General features: G+C 34.3%; 2 protein-coding genes and 2 pseudogenes across 2 annotated transcripts; 2 read left to right on the forward strand and 2 right to left on the reverse strand.

Moving 5' to 3' along the window:
• LOC106297750 overlaps positions 1-1,134 on the forward strand; it is an 8,931-nt pseudogene extending 7,797 nt beyond the window's left edge.
• An 808-nt stretch (positions 1,135-1,942) lies between these two features.
• On the reverse strand, positions 1,943-3,947 carry LOC106297751 (annotated as a pseudogene).
• Positions 3,948-6,328: 2,381 nt separating this feature from the next.
• LOC106296763 (solute carrier family 35 member F1-like) lies at positions 6,329-8,856 on the forward strand. Its single transcript, XM_013732990.1, has 11 exons — positions 6,329-6,490; positions 6,562-6,656; positions 7,092-7,149; positions 7,361-7,555; positions 7,644-7,720; positions 7,794-7,876; positions 7,965-8,016; positions 8,107-8,175; positions 8,292-8,378; positions 8,478-8,539; positions 8,648-8,856. Exons 1-11 carry the CDS (start codon positions 6,367-6,369, stop codon positions 8,763-8,765), a joined length of 1,020 nt encoding a protein of 339 aa, XP_013588444.1. The 5' UTR covers positions 6,329-6,366; the 3' UTR covers positions 8,766-8,856.
• Positions 8,857-8,897: 41 nt separating this feature from the next.
• On the reverse strand, positions 8,898-11,890 carry LOC106296762 (uncharacterized protein At3g49140). Its single transcript, XM_013732989.1, is given in 12 exon segments — positions 8,898-9,231; positions 9,334-9,429; positions 9,546-9,695; positions 9,788-9,903; positions 9,980-10,133; positions 10,228-10,326; positions 10,408-10,524; positions 10,635-10,699; positions 10,792-10,894; positions 10,967-11,177; positions 11,262-11,376; positions 11,650-11,890. Coding segments are annotated over 12 exon segments (1,374 nt in total). The 5' UTR covers positions 11,687-11,890; the 3' UTR covers positions 8,898-9,120.
• Positions 11,891-15,469: the final 3,579 nt, after the last annotated feature.

Consider the following 15,469-nt stretch of genomic DNA (forward strand, 5'->3'; position numbering starts at 1 on the left):
GAAAAACATGAGTTCGACAGGCAAATAGACGCGGAGCGACCTCGGCATGTCGCTCCGACAAGTCGCTCCGGCCTTCGGGAGCAACCTCAGTGGGTCGCTCTGAGAGGTCGCTCCTGGCTTCGTTTTGTGTCGTCTCGCCATGGAAACGCACGCTCTGGCAAGTCGCTCTGGGAGGGGTGTCTCGCGATAGAAACGCGAGCGACCTCTCCATGTCGCTCCGGGAAGGTCGCTCTGGGAGGGGTGTCTCGCGATAGAAACGCGAGCGACCTCTCCATGTCGCTCCGGGAAGGTCGCTCTGGGAGGGGTGTCTCGCGATAGAAACGCGAGCGACCTCTCCATGTCGCTCCGGGAAGGTCGCTCTGGGAGGGGTGTCTCGCGATAGAAACGCGAGCGACCTCTCCATGTCGCTCCGGGAAGGTCGCTCTGGGAGGGGTGTCTCGCGATAGAAACGCGAGCGACCTCTCCATGTCGCTCCGGGAAGGTCGCTCTGGGAGGGGTGTCTCGCGATAGAAACGCGAGCGACCTCTCCATGTCGCTCCGGGAAGGTCGCTCTGGGAGGGGTGTCACAGCGACTTCATGTAGTCGCTCCGGGAAGTCGCTCCAGGCAGTGCTCGTCCAAAGATCACTCTAATCCCCTCCCTTGAGCTCCAAATGTTCCCAAATGTCTCCAGGAACTCCATGTGGTACTCCAATACCTAATAGAAACATATGTATGCAAAATGCAACCTAGACTGCTCCAAATGCACCCAAATGTCTCTAGGAACTCCATGTGGCACTTCAATACCTAATAGAGACATATGTATGCAAAATGTAACCTAGACATGGCTAAATCCTAATCTATATGATGAAAATGCACTTGAACAAATGGATAAAACAATGTGAATATGCAAGATATCATTCAGGAAGGAGAATGATCAGGAGAGACAAAGAGGTGGAGAAGTGGTAGATGAACAGAGAAAGCTGTTAGATGAGGAAGGTGTAGGTTCACTTCGAGACAGCCTTATAGGTGCTTCCACCTGAACTCAATGCCTGAGGTTTCATATTGTCTATGTGAGAGATTAGATTATTGCTTTCAGCAAGAAGAAATGAAATTTTGTGTGAAGAGAAGTTGTAATCCATAACAATTGGGAACGATAAAGAGGGGAAAAATGTTCTATAAAAGTTAATTCAAATGAATCAACTTCTGTTTATACTTTGGTTTATTGTTATTTAAGTTACAATTACAAATGTATGAAGCTGCATCTCCTCACAGCTCTAGTACATTCACTTGAAAGCTCATCTTTATGTACACAAACGTCAGAGCAAAGAACTCATGTAATCATCAGACAGATCCAGTGGCAAAGAAGCTCCTTCTTATCTGTTACTTCTTTTTGGTTTGGTGATTTAATAACGGTTTTTTTAAAGGTATGCGTCCTTCAAACTCTTGTCATCAGACTTCAACTTCCTTCTCCGTGAAGGAGGGAACTGGCTCTTCTTCTCTGCTGCCATCTCTGTTGTTTCCTGTCAAAGAAAAATGATGAGAGACTAATAAGCATAGGCATAAATGAAACACTGAGTTTGTATGAAAGCCTATGTTCAAGTTCAATAATATTTCAAGCTTTCATCCAAATGACATGTGTTATTTTAGCGTAGAGTACCGACTGTTGTAAGAAGGAACATACCTCTGTTCCATAGAGGGAGAGAAGCTCTATTCCCACAATCTCTAATCTATATAGACCACTTGAACAGTTGAACTCATATCGTTCTCTTCATGTCTGGAACTAGTGCTTGTATTATTATCATCACCTGAAAACAAGTATCCAAACCGAAAAGTTATACAATGTACATTTCATTTCACCACATCTGCTAAGTTATACTTCAAATCAGCATTTTGTATGCCTCATGGAGCTTTGAAAGTTGCGTTTATGCTACTTGATCAATGACACGCTTACCACTGGTTTACTTAGTTTCCCCAGCTCACTGCGTTTACCAATCCGTGGATTTGTTTTACCAACATCATATTCACGTTAACAGATGTCGTTGATGTGATTTGTCAGGAAAGCAAATCCAAAGTAGACATGGATTTGAGATGATCTCCACTCATTGCGTGCATCCCAAGTCTATCTCTCTTCAACGGACCGTCTTGCCATAAGTGATTCACGACAGTTGTGTTGGAAGGCAACACCATCACCATCGTCACGAGTATTGTCATCTGTCTATCAAGATACTCAGCGCATACTTGCGTTACACAAAAGCTGAGAAGACATTCTTGAAGCATATATAGTAGCGTAGTTATTAATAGAGGAAATATAAGCAAGCATAACGCTAGATTTTGAGTTACGATAAGCCACGAGAGCTTGAGCGCCTAACATGTCTTTGCTCGTTGTGTTTATGGCCCAAGCGATCCAAGTAGAAGACTCAAGATTGGCATGACGTAAGTAACTATTAGCAAAGGGCGTAAGCCACATCCAAAAACTAACTTAAGAGTGGAGAATTGCCACATCACATTTATATTGTTCATCATCCCACATAATGTGGGATATATTAATAAAAATTCCTGTTTCTCGAACATAACTGAAGTGTAGAAACGAGTCTAAGACTGAAAGATCCGTGCAATAACGAAAACGTTTTTCGTTGTGAGTTTCGAGACTGAAGTCCTTGATCTGTTGTTGCTGTAGTAAAGAATGGACTCAGCAGAAACCAGAACAACGAGAACGGCTCTTGGAGACAAAATCTTCATATAACTAGATTTTGATACGGATTTTTGGATTAGAAATAAAGTTTGATATAAATTAGTATTTTGGGATTGTACATTATTATTGTACAAAGTCTTTATTATATCGAAGCAGAGAATTTGTTTAAAATTATACTAGATTTTGATCCGCGCTTTCAAATCGTTTATTTTTAAAATTTAAATTAATAAATATTTGTCTAATCTATATTTTAATAGATTTTATATTTGTTTATAGTCAAATTTTATAATATTGTCTTCTTTATTTTTTAATTATTATTATAATAAAAATGCTTGTTTGTGTACTAATTAATTAGTTAAAAGATTTTAAAATGGTAAAATTCTACTCAATAAATTTAATCATATTGTGATTATATATTTGCTAAGGTTATTTATTTATAATTTTAACTTATTAAATAAATATTATATGAAAAATGTAGTAGACACAAATATTTTTAATTCTACATATTTTTAATTAATGCATAAATTTTAAATTATAATAACATAAATATTTAATAATAATTATGTATTTAAATCGGTTTATAGTTGGTTTTAAAAGAAAACATTGTTTGGCTTCGTTTTGGTTAGAATTTGTTTTGTTTAAAAGATTAAGGTTTAACTTGGCAATACTTATGGTAACATAATATCTTTTATGAGAATATCTTTTTAGTAAATTTCCAGTAACAGAATATCTTTTATGAGTAATTACCAAGAAATAATATATAAGCATCAATTTCGTTACAATGTTAAATATCTAACTATTGTGTTTTTTGGATACACTGGTGCACAATTTTAAAAAGTATACACTTGTTATAATCGTTCGAGAACAACCAGAAACAAAAGAAGTAATTGGAGCGTTTTAAAATTATTTTTTTACAGAACATTGTCTTAAAATTTAACTTTATTCAACGAAGATAACTGTATCGACCAATATGTTTAATAAATATTCAATAGATATGTAATAGGGTGTATTTTTTTTTAAATGCATGATTCTAAAAAGTGAAAACCAAACTCCAACATAGTTATTAAATAACCGAGTCTTAAAAATTATTGAATCCTTTCCTTACTTTTAATGTAAGTCCTCTTGTATATTGCATGAATTTTTTCCCCTAAAACATACATGTTACATATAAATTTAAAATATTAGTAGCTAACCCCAAAATGTTAAATAAGACATAATCGACTGATAAATACATGGAAAAACGCTTACAGTCTCATCAGCCAAGATGAATTCCATGGTCTCCACGGATTGAATGTATTGTTTCCAACCGTGTAGAACCTTTACATGAACCAACCAAGTGTTTTTCCATGGTTTCAAGTCACCGAAGACGACCGATTGTTCATTAGGACCTTTCGATGCTTGGATTTACATCTTAGTAGCCATTGGTTTGGTTTTTGGTTTGTTCTAAGGTGTGGGTTTGAATAGGAAACTGGTGCTGCGTATTTATAATATTGATCGGATTTAAAGCGAGGTGCTTAGGTTTTAGGAAAAACTTAGGGAGAAAGTTGGGGAATCTTCTTTTTAAAATCGAATATCTATATATTTTAAGATTAGTTTTTGGAAAATTCAGTTACCATGTCAAACATAATATATTCTCTGCGTGTTCCTCAAGATGGGGATCTTCTCTTTATTTGATTTGAATACAAAAATCTATGAGTACGAAATGGGCTTAAAAAACGACGAAATGAGCTTAAAAACGAAAAATGTAAGTAGCAAATGTGTTGGGCTTTTATTTTCTGAAAACATTTAAAAAATTGAAAAAAATTTATGGATTGTTTTGTAATTAATAGGAAAAGTCAGGGGCAAAATCCTAAGAAGCATTTTGCTTTAATAGTATAGATAATTTAAAATTTAGGTTATTTGAAATTTTATATGTACGTTCTTAGATAACTCTTTTTTAGGTCAGTGACTTTTATCCGAATCCAAAAAACTCAACCAAAATTGACAAAAAAATAGGTTTGTTCGGTTTTGGGTACATGGCAAAGTACGTATCGGGTATTTTTTGGACATGCGGGTCTCGGTTCTGGTCTGAATCCTACTCGAAATCCGATCGGATATCTAAAGTGTGCAAAATATTAGGTATATTTGGGTATTTAAGATATGTTTTCTGTATTATATATATTCTTTTAACATTCAGGTTTGGGTCTCTGGTTAGTTTCGAGTTTCAGGTAAAATTTCAAAATTTTAAAATATATTCCAGGTATTTGGATAATTTTTGGATATTTTTTGGTTCACCGGATTAGATTTCAAGTAAAATTTATTTTTGGGTTTTTGAATTTCTTTTCGGGGGTTTTGGGCACTTGTTCAGCTTTTGGGTGTTTTCAGGTTTTCAAATACTTCAGGTTTTTGCGTCTTAAATACCGAAACCGACCAAGATCCAATATATATCCGAAAATTATAGGTATTTTATATATATTTAAACTATGAACCTGAATCGACCTGGGCACGAAAGAAACCAACCCGAATCGAAACCAAAAAAATAATATTTAGTTGGGTTCATTTGGGACCTAAAGGATCTATAACCGAAATGAACTGACGTGTAATTAAGCTAAAGACCCCAATGCTCAAATCTACTCTCTCTCAATATATTTTGTGTGCATTTTATTAGATTTACATTTGTTAAATTTATGAGGCTTAGGATTTATTTGACAGATTTTTAGCTAATTTAATAGTATAAAATTGTAAGGGTTTTAATATTTTTAAACTTGTCTTAAATAATTTTTTTTATTAATATTTTTTCTAGAAAATAATTTGAGTGTAATATATAAAATTTTTTAACAGATGATTTGCTAAAGTGTTTTTTTCATCAAATTTGATTTTGTAAATATTTAGATATATGTTTGACAATTTCGATTTACATTAAATATTTAGATATATGTTTAACAGATGATTTGCTAAAGTATTTTTTCATCAAATTTGATTTTGTAAATATTTAGATATATGTTTGACAATTTCGAATTACATTAAAAATGCTAATTTTCAGGGTTCAGAAGTTTAGATTTTAGTTGGCGTATATTATCCCTTACCAATAATAACATACACATAAATATGATTTTGAGGTCATCGTGAATATTGAAAAAGAAGTTATATCAAGGAAAAAATGTTCATACTGAAATCATTATATGGTTGTTGATTTTGTAAACAAAAAAAAATAATCAATCAAACTATAAAATTATTAGTATAAAATATTAATATGATTATGGGGAGAATACTATTTGTTTTAATTGCCGTTGGTGTATCCAATTTTCATGTATTAATATGGCTATTAATAATAATGTTGTATAGTTAGAGAAAATAAAAGCAGGACCAAAAAATATTAATGGGTAGGTGAACAACTTTTGGTAAGTAGATTTTTAAAATGATCATGTTTTAATAGTATAGATAGATCCATGATCACATAATACAGATATGAAATATGGGGTTTCCTATCATTTTCCTTCTGGCACAAGGTATTTTGATTAGTTAATGTAAAGTATTATGTACCCACTATCTTATTCGATATCATTAAACAAGTCAATGATTCTCCAGAAAGACTCGCTTTCAGCCTCCTCTCTGAATTTGATCCATTATATTGTCTTTGTATCTTACATTCACCATAACCTTTCACCGGAGTAGATGCAGCTAAGGTTTGTTTGAAGGAAGAAAAAAAACAGTAATGGTGTTGTTCAGTTTTAATGAGATGAAGAAGAAGGAGACTTTGATTGGACTTGTGTTGGGACAGATCATCTCCCTTCTCTCTACTTTCATTAGCTTTACAACCTCTGAGCTCGCCAGAAAAGGTTTCACCTTCTTCTCAACCCATTTTTAAACATATTTATTGCTTGCTTATACAAATTTCAAAATCTTCTAGGGATCAATGCTCCAACATCACAGTCATTCTTGGGTTATTTGTTACTGGCGACTGTCTATGGAAGTATAATGCTGTATCGAAGACCTGTGATTAAGGTTAGTGCGTTGAAATACTACTATACTAGTCTTTTTCTTGGAAAATTGATGTCACTCTGTCTTTTTTATTGGAAATATCGAGTTTTGAGTCTTTTGTGAGCTTGAACGCAGGACCGGCTCTATCGAGTTTTGTGTCTTTTGTGAGTTTGAATGCAGGTGTGCGAAGAGTGCTTTTGCACAGGGTCTTATTTTGTTTAGGAAAATTTCTTTAAGATTAAGGGTCTTAGATTTTAAGATTTAGGGTCCTAAATTATAAAGAAATATGAATACATGCCTTTTTCAAGCACAGGGTCCACAACAATTTTATGCCGGGCCTGTTTGAACGTTGAAGGTTTCATTAGTAGTTCTGATAAGCGCAGTGCCAATACAAAACTATATAAGTATCTAACTAAAGAATATTGCTAATATGTTCCATGCAATGAAAAATTGTTGTAGGCCAAGTGGTATCACTACTTCCTCCTTACTTTAGTTAATGTGGAGGCTAACTTTCTAGGTGAGCGTGAAGCTGACTAATACAAATTTTCTTTTATTTTCCTAAGTATCTGGTTTGCATAGTGTGCATTTTTAAATCATGTTATACTTTGGTTGCTTAATCATTACTTAACCTGATGTGTGGGTTTCCATAATACGTTAGTTTCTTGCTTTGGTGGTGAGTAATAGTACCATGTTATTTTGAACACAAATCCATTGCTTTGCTTTCACAGTTGTAAAGGCTTTTCAGTACACATCAATGACAAGTGTCATGTTACTGGACTGCTGGGCGATCCCTTGCGTATTGGTATTGACCTGGGTTTTTCTAAAGACAAGATACAGTCTGATGAAGATCAGTGGTGTGGCTGTATGTATTGTTGGTGTTGTGATGGTTGTTTTCTCAGACGTACATGCTGGGGATCGATCTGGTAATGGTGAAAACTGATTCATTACTTCTTTTTCTTCACTCTTCACATGTATGCAAGTTAACACTCACATCTTGGTGGCATTTTTCAGGAGGAAGTAATCCTGTGAAAGGAGATCTTCTTGTTATAGCTGCAGCAACCTTGTATGCTGTCATTAATACTAGCGAGGTAAGCAAGTCTTTAATCACATACTCAAAATGGATTCTAAGTGTGGTTGGTATTTCATGTTTCTTTGTTATAGGAGTTCTTTGTGAAGACTGCAGACAGAATTGAACTCATGTCTTTTGTGGGTCTTTTTGGTGCAATCATTAGTGCAATTCAGATGTATCCTTGAGATAGCAAAGGGTAAGACTTTTAAATTCTCTTTAAATTAAATGCTATCAAAGAGGATGTTCCTTGACTTGATCCATAGAAGCATATTTGAACGTGATGCGCTCAATGCTATTCACTGGTCTACTGGGGCTGTAAGTTTTACTGCTTATAGTCTTTGTTATTCAGAAACTTTCTATTTTTAGTAGTAGAAATTTACAGGCTCTGCGCTTTTGTGGTTTCAGGTTTTACCTTACATTGGAATTGCAATCAGTGTGTTTCTATTCTACTCTATACTCACAGTCTTACTCAAGGTATGAGACAAAACTAAAACCATACAATGAACCTCCTTCACTGTATGTCTTCGTGTCTTCATGTCTTCATGTTGATATGTTCGTTTACTTTCTTGCTTCTGACTATATGGTCTTAGACCAATGGTACAGCAATGTTCACACTCTCATTACTCACATCAGACATGTGGGCGGTTTTGATCCGCATTTTCGCTTACCATGAGAAGGTTAGCTGCTCACTTTGTATTTTGAACATCAGGAAACACATACATTCCTGTCAGTAGAAACCAGTGTGTGTGTCATGTGGCTTCTATTATATATGTTAGGTCGATTGGCTCTATTACTTGGCATTTGCTACTACAGCTATTGGACTGATAATATACACAATGTACAGTCTTTTCTCCATCCTTCTTCAACTCCAATATATGTTCTGCACTCTAAGGATCAATATTCTTTAACCCTTGTGTTTCCTTTACTTGGTATTCTCATTTCTCAGGAAGGAGAATGATCAGGAGAGACAAAGAGGTGGAGAAGTGGTAGATGAACAGAGAAAGCTGTTAGATGAGGAAAGTGGTGGTTCACTTCGAGACAGCCTTATAGGTGCTTCCACCTGAACTCAAAGCCTGAGGTTTCATGTTGTCTATGTGAGAGATTAGATTATTGTTTCCAGCAAGAAGAAAGGAACTTTTGTAATCTATAACAATTGGTAACTATAAAGAGGGGAAAAAAGTTTTTATAGAAGTTACTTCAAATGAATCAACTTCTGTTTATTCTTTGGTTTATTTTTATTTAACTTACTACTACAAGTATAAGAAGCTGCATCTCCACACATCTCTAGTACAGTCACTTGAAAGCTCATTGTTATGTACACAAACGTCAGAGCAAATAACTCGTGTAAGCACCAGACAGACCCAGTGGCAAAATAGCTCCTTCTCTGTTTCTTGGTTTGGTGGTTTTGATAGGAGTTTTTTAACGGTATGCGTCCTTCAAACTCTCCTCGTTAGACTTTAGTTTCCTTCTACGTGAAGGAGGGAAGAGTAGCTGGTGGATCTTCTTCTCTGCTGCCATCTCAGTTGTAGCCTGGCACAAAATATGACGAGAGCTGAATAAGCATATGAACGTCCTCCATAATCAAAAATGTTGTATCTTTGTTCAATGTTTTGGTCTGAAAAATTCTCTCACCCTGGTTTTGAAAGGGAAACGGTGAGTTTGGACTTGTGCGCCAGAAAAAACTCTCACATCCATACCAAGGCTATCAACACTGATCAGGTTTGCTTCCTGCATAAAGTAGCAAGCAAGATTGGTATAAAAAATGTAAAAACCGGAATGGTAACAGTGTGATTAGTGGTTAAGCGTATTCTAAACTACATACACAGACACTTTGGATACAATACCTCTGCATGGAGACCTTTCTTTTCGCAAAGAGCTTTAAGGGCAATCCCTGAACTAATCCCTCTGTTGTTGAAACGCTCTACGATTGTAGAAGTAGAGTGCACTAGAATGTCTGGTTCAGCATCTTGAAAATCTTGCAAACTTATAGAAAACTGAAAACGTCAAAAGAATCTAGACATCAACGCACGGTGACACCGGGGGAGAAATTGTAAATGAAACACTGAGTTTGTAAGAAGGAACATACCTCTGTTCCATAGAGGGAGAGAAGCTCTATTCCCACAATCTCTAATCTATATAGACCACTTGAACTCATATCGTTCTCTTCATGTCTGGAACTAGTGCTTATATTATTATCATCACCTGAAAACAAAAATCCAAACAGAAAAGTTACACATTGCACATTTCAGAACATATGCTAATTTATACTTCAAAACACCTTGAACCTCCAAGCTATAGTCATCTCTATCTTCCGAGAGAAACAATCGTCTTATATAGGATTCCTCGTCGAGGAAAGCGGGTCTAAGGCATCCTAGTATGGATACACCATTAGATGGACAGTCCATTTTCTTCTCATAGTCCATGCTGATGGCCTGCATGATTGCAAAGACAATGTTCCAAGTTTATACAAAGCATGACACATTGATTATGGTTTTTATTCATCATTCTATTGTGAATTGTAAGGACCTTGGACATGTGTTTGGCAAAGTAAATAGGATGAACCCCGTTGGAAATGTCAGGCATTCCCCAATCTACTGGAATATCTCTAGCTTCAGAATCCATTATCTGCTCAAAGTAAATAAGCAAAGAGTGTTAACAAGGCAATATAGACTTGGCATGAGAGTACAATAGATTCATTCAACCTACCTGGAAATAATGCTCATCAAAAATGATGTCGTCAAGATTACCCATTTCAGATATGTTATATTCCTCATGAAGCCATGTGTTTTCGTATCGTGGGACATCCATTCCAATAAAGGCTTTCTACAAAGTATGTGATGAATACTCAAGATAAGCATGTGCTAGACGTTGTGTGTTCCTTATGAGTTATGTACAGATACATTACATTCACACTTGAACAATGACAAGCTTACCACTGGATTACTAGCTCCAGGATCTTCTAAGATGTTCCCATCACCAGGAATTTTGAAAAAGATATCTAGATTCCATAGAAACACACGAATAAAAACCGAGCTGATTAGAAAGGACGTGACTGATACATATATATAGAGCAATGAATATAAGACTGACCTCCATAATCATCAATGACATACTTAAACTCGGACCATGAGTTCTGACCGTGTGGTTCACAGTGAATTGCTCCAGGAAACACCAACACAGCGCTGGTGTTAGCCTACGAAGGAAACCATGTTCAACATATGAAACTCAACAGTGGTAGTCTTAACTTGTTTTTTCAGCTACAAACCTCGACGGTGGTTCTAGCTACTTCAGCAGGAGAGAGTTTTGTCTGCCGCACTCTTTTGCAGGGCTTCAATTCTTCAAGAGGATGATAGCCTTAGAGAGATGAATCAGGAACCGAATCAGAATAATCAGCAGCAACAGAAACCTTAGTGAGGCCAAGGTCATGTCCACCGGTTGATACATGAAATGCTGATCCAAATGCAGAAATCTTGCATCTGGATAACGCAAAAGTTCACTCCAAATGCAAAAAAATTGGACTAACGTTTGTCATTACATAGGTTACATTGTTGAATTAATACCTTAAAACAGAGAGATTAGCAGAGGCACATGCACGGTTTCTTCCGCTGCGGTGTCTTTTGTAAGGCATGGAGGAAGTGAAGTCATCCGTGTAAGAGTGATGGCAATGAGATGGACCTAATAAAGATTGAGACTTGATTAACAGATTCACAGATCTCTAACAAACGACATTAACACATAACTTTTTTTTTTTTTTGAAAAAACATTAACACATAACTTCCCCAACATTAAATTTATTCAGACAGAAAAACAAGACTTGTCTCGGAAAGTAATCTCCTAAGCAGAGAAAGATGGAAACTTTAATCAACCAACGAGAAAAGATTGAACAAACTGAAGCTAGAGAAACAAAACGATGAAGAGAGAAAGATCCTGAGAGTTGGTGAGAGGTACCAAGGGAAAAAGAAGAAGCAGCCGCAGCGATCACCATGATTACATTAACAGAGGGAGGAGGAGAGAAGCTGAAATCTCAGCCGCCGTGAAAAATCAAAGTAGCTGATCTTTGGCACTAGTCTTGGCCTCCGCCGTCGTGGCTGATCACGTCTCTGTCTCGTTGTTTGTGTTACTGTCGCATCTATATATTTAATTTGTCAGAGACTTCTGAAAACTTTCAGCTTTGTATATTACTATTATTTTTGTTTATCTATCTATTTGGGTCAGGAAAGTTGTTGTGGTTGGTCTAGAGTTTCGTTTTCTTTGTTTTTTTCTATCTAAAACTAAATCCGTCGAAATTGAATAAAATGATGAATGAATATTCCTTTGATTCGTTATTTTTTATTTTTTCCATCTGAAAGTTTCATTGATATAACAGAGTACAAGTAAGGATAAACATTGAAACTCCTACTAAAATCCAAAATATCAGAGAGAGCATACATCCTTTGATTCGTTATTTAATATACTCATGAAAAGAAAAACAGAAAAAGTCTAAAATAGACTCGCAGACGACCGATCCGAGTTTGTAACAATTTGGTACGGTTTATCCTTCTCAAATTTATCACTCTATTTTTTTCTTTAAAATAAATTAAATTTTAAATACTCTATTTTAGGATAAAAATAGTGTGATTAACAAAAATAAATGAGCTATTCTACTTTATAGAATAAGCCAATTTTACATTATATAGAAAAAAATTGTTAGCACATTTTTATTCCAAGTTTTATTTTAGAATTAAAAACGAATGAAGTTGGAAATGATCTATTAAACCTAACTGAATGATTCGACTAGATTTTCTAAACATGACATCGATAACATGCAAGTCTCTTTACTTTTTTTTTCTTTTTTTTTTTTTTGCCTATTCGAGGGTCAGAAAATGGTAAAAGCATCGGGTTTTTCGGAAAAATGGTTTATTCCTCTATGAACTAGTTGTTCTTAGCTTTTTCACACATGAACTTTTAAGTCATGTCAAAAGGACAGAACTTAGGTTCACCCCTAGGCTGATCCTTTAAATTCACCTCACCCTTTAGAACCAATCAAAGTGACACATAGATTATTAATTAAAAACATTAAATTAAATAAAAAATAGTTACAAAAAAATAAAAACGCTAATTTTAACGACGCTAACATTTCCGGCTAAACCCTAAATCTTAAATTCTAAACCCTATACCCTAAATTCTAAACTCAAATCCAAACCCCTATACCCTAAACCCTAATCCTAGACCCTAAACCCAAAAACTAGACTATAAACCTAAACTCTATACCCTAAACCCAAGTCTTAGGCCCTAAACCCAAACCGTAAACCTTAAACCCAAATTATATACCCTAAACCCAAAACTTTAACCATAAATTCAAACGGTAAACACTAAACCCAAAACATATACCATAAACCCCAATCCTAGACCCAAAACCCAAAACGGTAAATCCTAGATCCAAAACCCAAACGGTATATCCTAAACCCAAACTCCAAACTTAGATGCTATAGGGTTTGGGTTAAGGTTTACGGTTTGAGCATAGGGTCTAAGATTTGAGTTTAGGGTTTAGGTTTATAGTCCATTTTTTGGGTTTAAGGTATATAATTTGGGTTTAGGGTTTATGGTATAGGGTTAGAGTTTAGAGATTTGGATTTGGGTTTAGAATTTAGGATATAGGGTTTAGAATTTAAGATTTAGGGTTTAAGGTTTCCCTAGCGGCGTTAGCGTCGTTAAAATTAACATTTTTATTTTTTTAGCTTTTTTTTTAATTTAATGTTTTTTAATTAATAATCTATGTGACAATTTAATTGATCCTTAAGAGTGAGGTGAATTTAAAGGTTCATGGCAAAAACCACATGAACAATGGAAAAGTGACTTATTCTCCTATGAACTAGTTGTTCCCGGATATTTTACACACAAACTTTTAAGTCATGCCAAAAACCACATAAACAACTCTATTTTTTGAATTACATGCACAAACTATCGATTTTAAACTAGTTCCCCTAAAACCGTAACAGTGTTAGTTAAACGTTAACTTGGTTTATGATAGGTGGAGAGACGGTTTAATTTGGGTTGATAAAAATAGAATACTACAGTTTTTTTTCTTTTTTTCTTCTTTTTGTCAACTTCTCTTCTTTTTTAGAAATCGTTTTACTCTTCATCATCAATTGGGGATAAAATTTATTATCATGCAGAAGAATAAAACATTTTACATGATGCATAAAGCAACAAATACTAACTTACCAATCTCCATCTATTGTCACAAGGAACTATAAAATTGGCGTAGTCTAGGATGCTTGATTGGTTTCGTAAGCGAATGTTACTCTCAGGTTCCGGTTCTACAGGGATTTATATATTCTCCTCAATCCAGAAATTAATGTCATATGATCTCTTTATATGCTTTATGTCATATAACTCGAAAGTATCTACCCAACCAGTTACTATGTCATATAACTCGAAAATGCAGAATAAATTTTTTTATCCTCAATTGATGATGAAGAGTAACGATTTCTGAAGAAGAAGAAGAAGAAGAAGACGAAGAGCAGATGACAAAAAGGAGAAGAACAAAACGACATAGTATTATATTTTTATCAACCTAAATGAAACCGACTATCTACATGTCATAAACCAAGTTAACGTTTAAACAATACCATTTACGGTTTTAGGGGAATTAGTTTAAAATCGATAGTTTGTTTATGTAATTCAAAAAAATAGAATTGTTCATGTGGTTTTTGGCATGATTTAAAAGTTTGTGTGTGAAATAGCCAGAAACTACTAGTTCATAGGGGAATAAATTATTTTTCCGTTGTTCATGTGGTTTTTAGCATAGATTAAAAGTTCGTGTGTGAAAAAGCCAGAAACAACTAATTCATAGGGGAATGAACTATTTTCCCTAAAAGTGTCATATAACATTATAGTTTTAGGGGCCGACTGGTAAATGCTGTAATTTTAATTTTTGCTTTAGAATTAAAACAGCAAACTTTTGGCTGTAGATGTAGATTTTATTTGCCAGAATTTGAGCCGTAAGATCTAAGCGGTAGTTTTTATTTATAAAGCATGATTGGTATAAATCAGCTGTAAAATATTGTATACATATATTAAACGGTATATTAATTTTAAACAATTTTTAAATTTTCTGAATAAATAAAAATAATTATTATAAAAATTTCATAAAATAGATTAAACATTTTTAATAAAACATATTTTGTATAATAAATTAATAATATATTTAATTAATTGCATGTATTCTATAAATTCATTAGAATATTATCTTGCAATCCTTTTTATAATTAATACTGACGACTTTTCATTAGAATCATATACGGTAGTATAATAAAATAGTGCGCCAATATATTGTTGACAAATGAATTAATTAATGAATATAAATTTAAAGACTAGTTCATGAGATATGTTCATACTAAAACTAATACGAGAAACTATCTAATATAAAAATAAGTTCATACTCAAATTAGTATGAAAAAAATAGTTCATACTCAAATTGATAGGATTTTAATTACTACGACAAATAATCTAATATACAACGTGAACTAGTTCATATTCAAATTAATGGCATGAAATTGGTTCATCAATCAAACTATAAATTAAATAAATAAAATAAAAAAGAATAGATGAGTACAATACATTTTCATTTTAGTCTCACTATTACGTATATATATTTACAGTTAGAGTTTTTGTTATTTATATTATTTTAAAAATAAAAGTTAAGTGAAATATTACATTTTGTTTTGGAAAGCTCAAAAATCTGAGCTGTAAATATTTAGCTGTGTAAAGCACTTATTTCCACGTT

Source organism: Brassica oleracea, chromosome C6 (genome assembly GCF_000695525.1).
Source record: "Brassica oleracea var. oleracea cultivar TO1000 chromosome C6, BOL, whole genome shotgun sequence".
Taxonomy (NCBI): Eukaryota; Viridiplantae; Streptophyta; class Magnoliopsida; order Brassicales; family Brassicaceae; genus Brassica; species Brassica oleracea.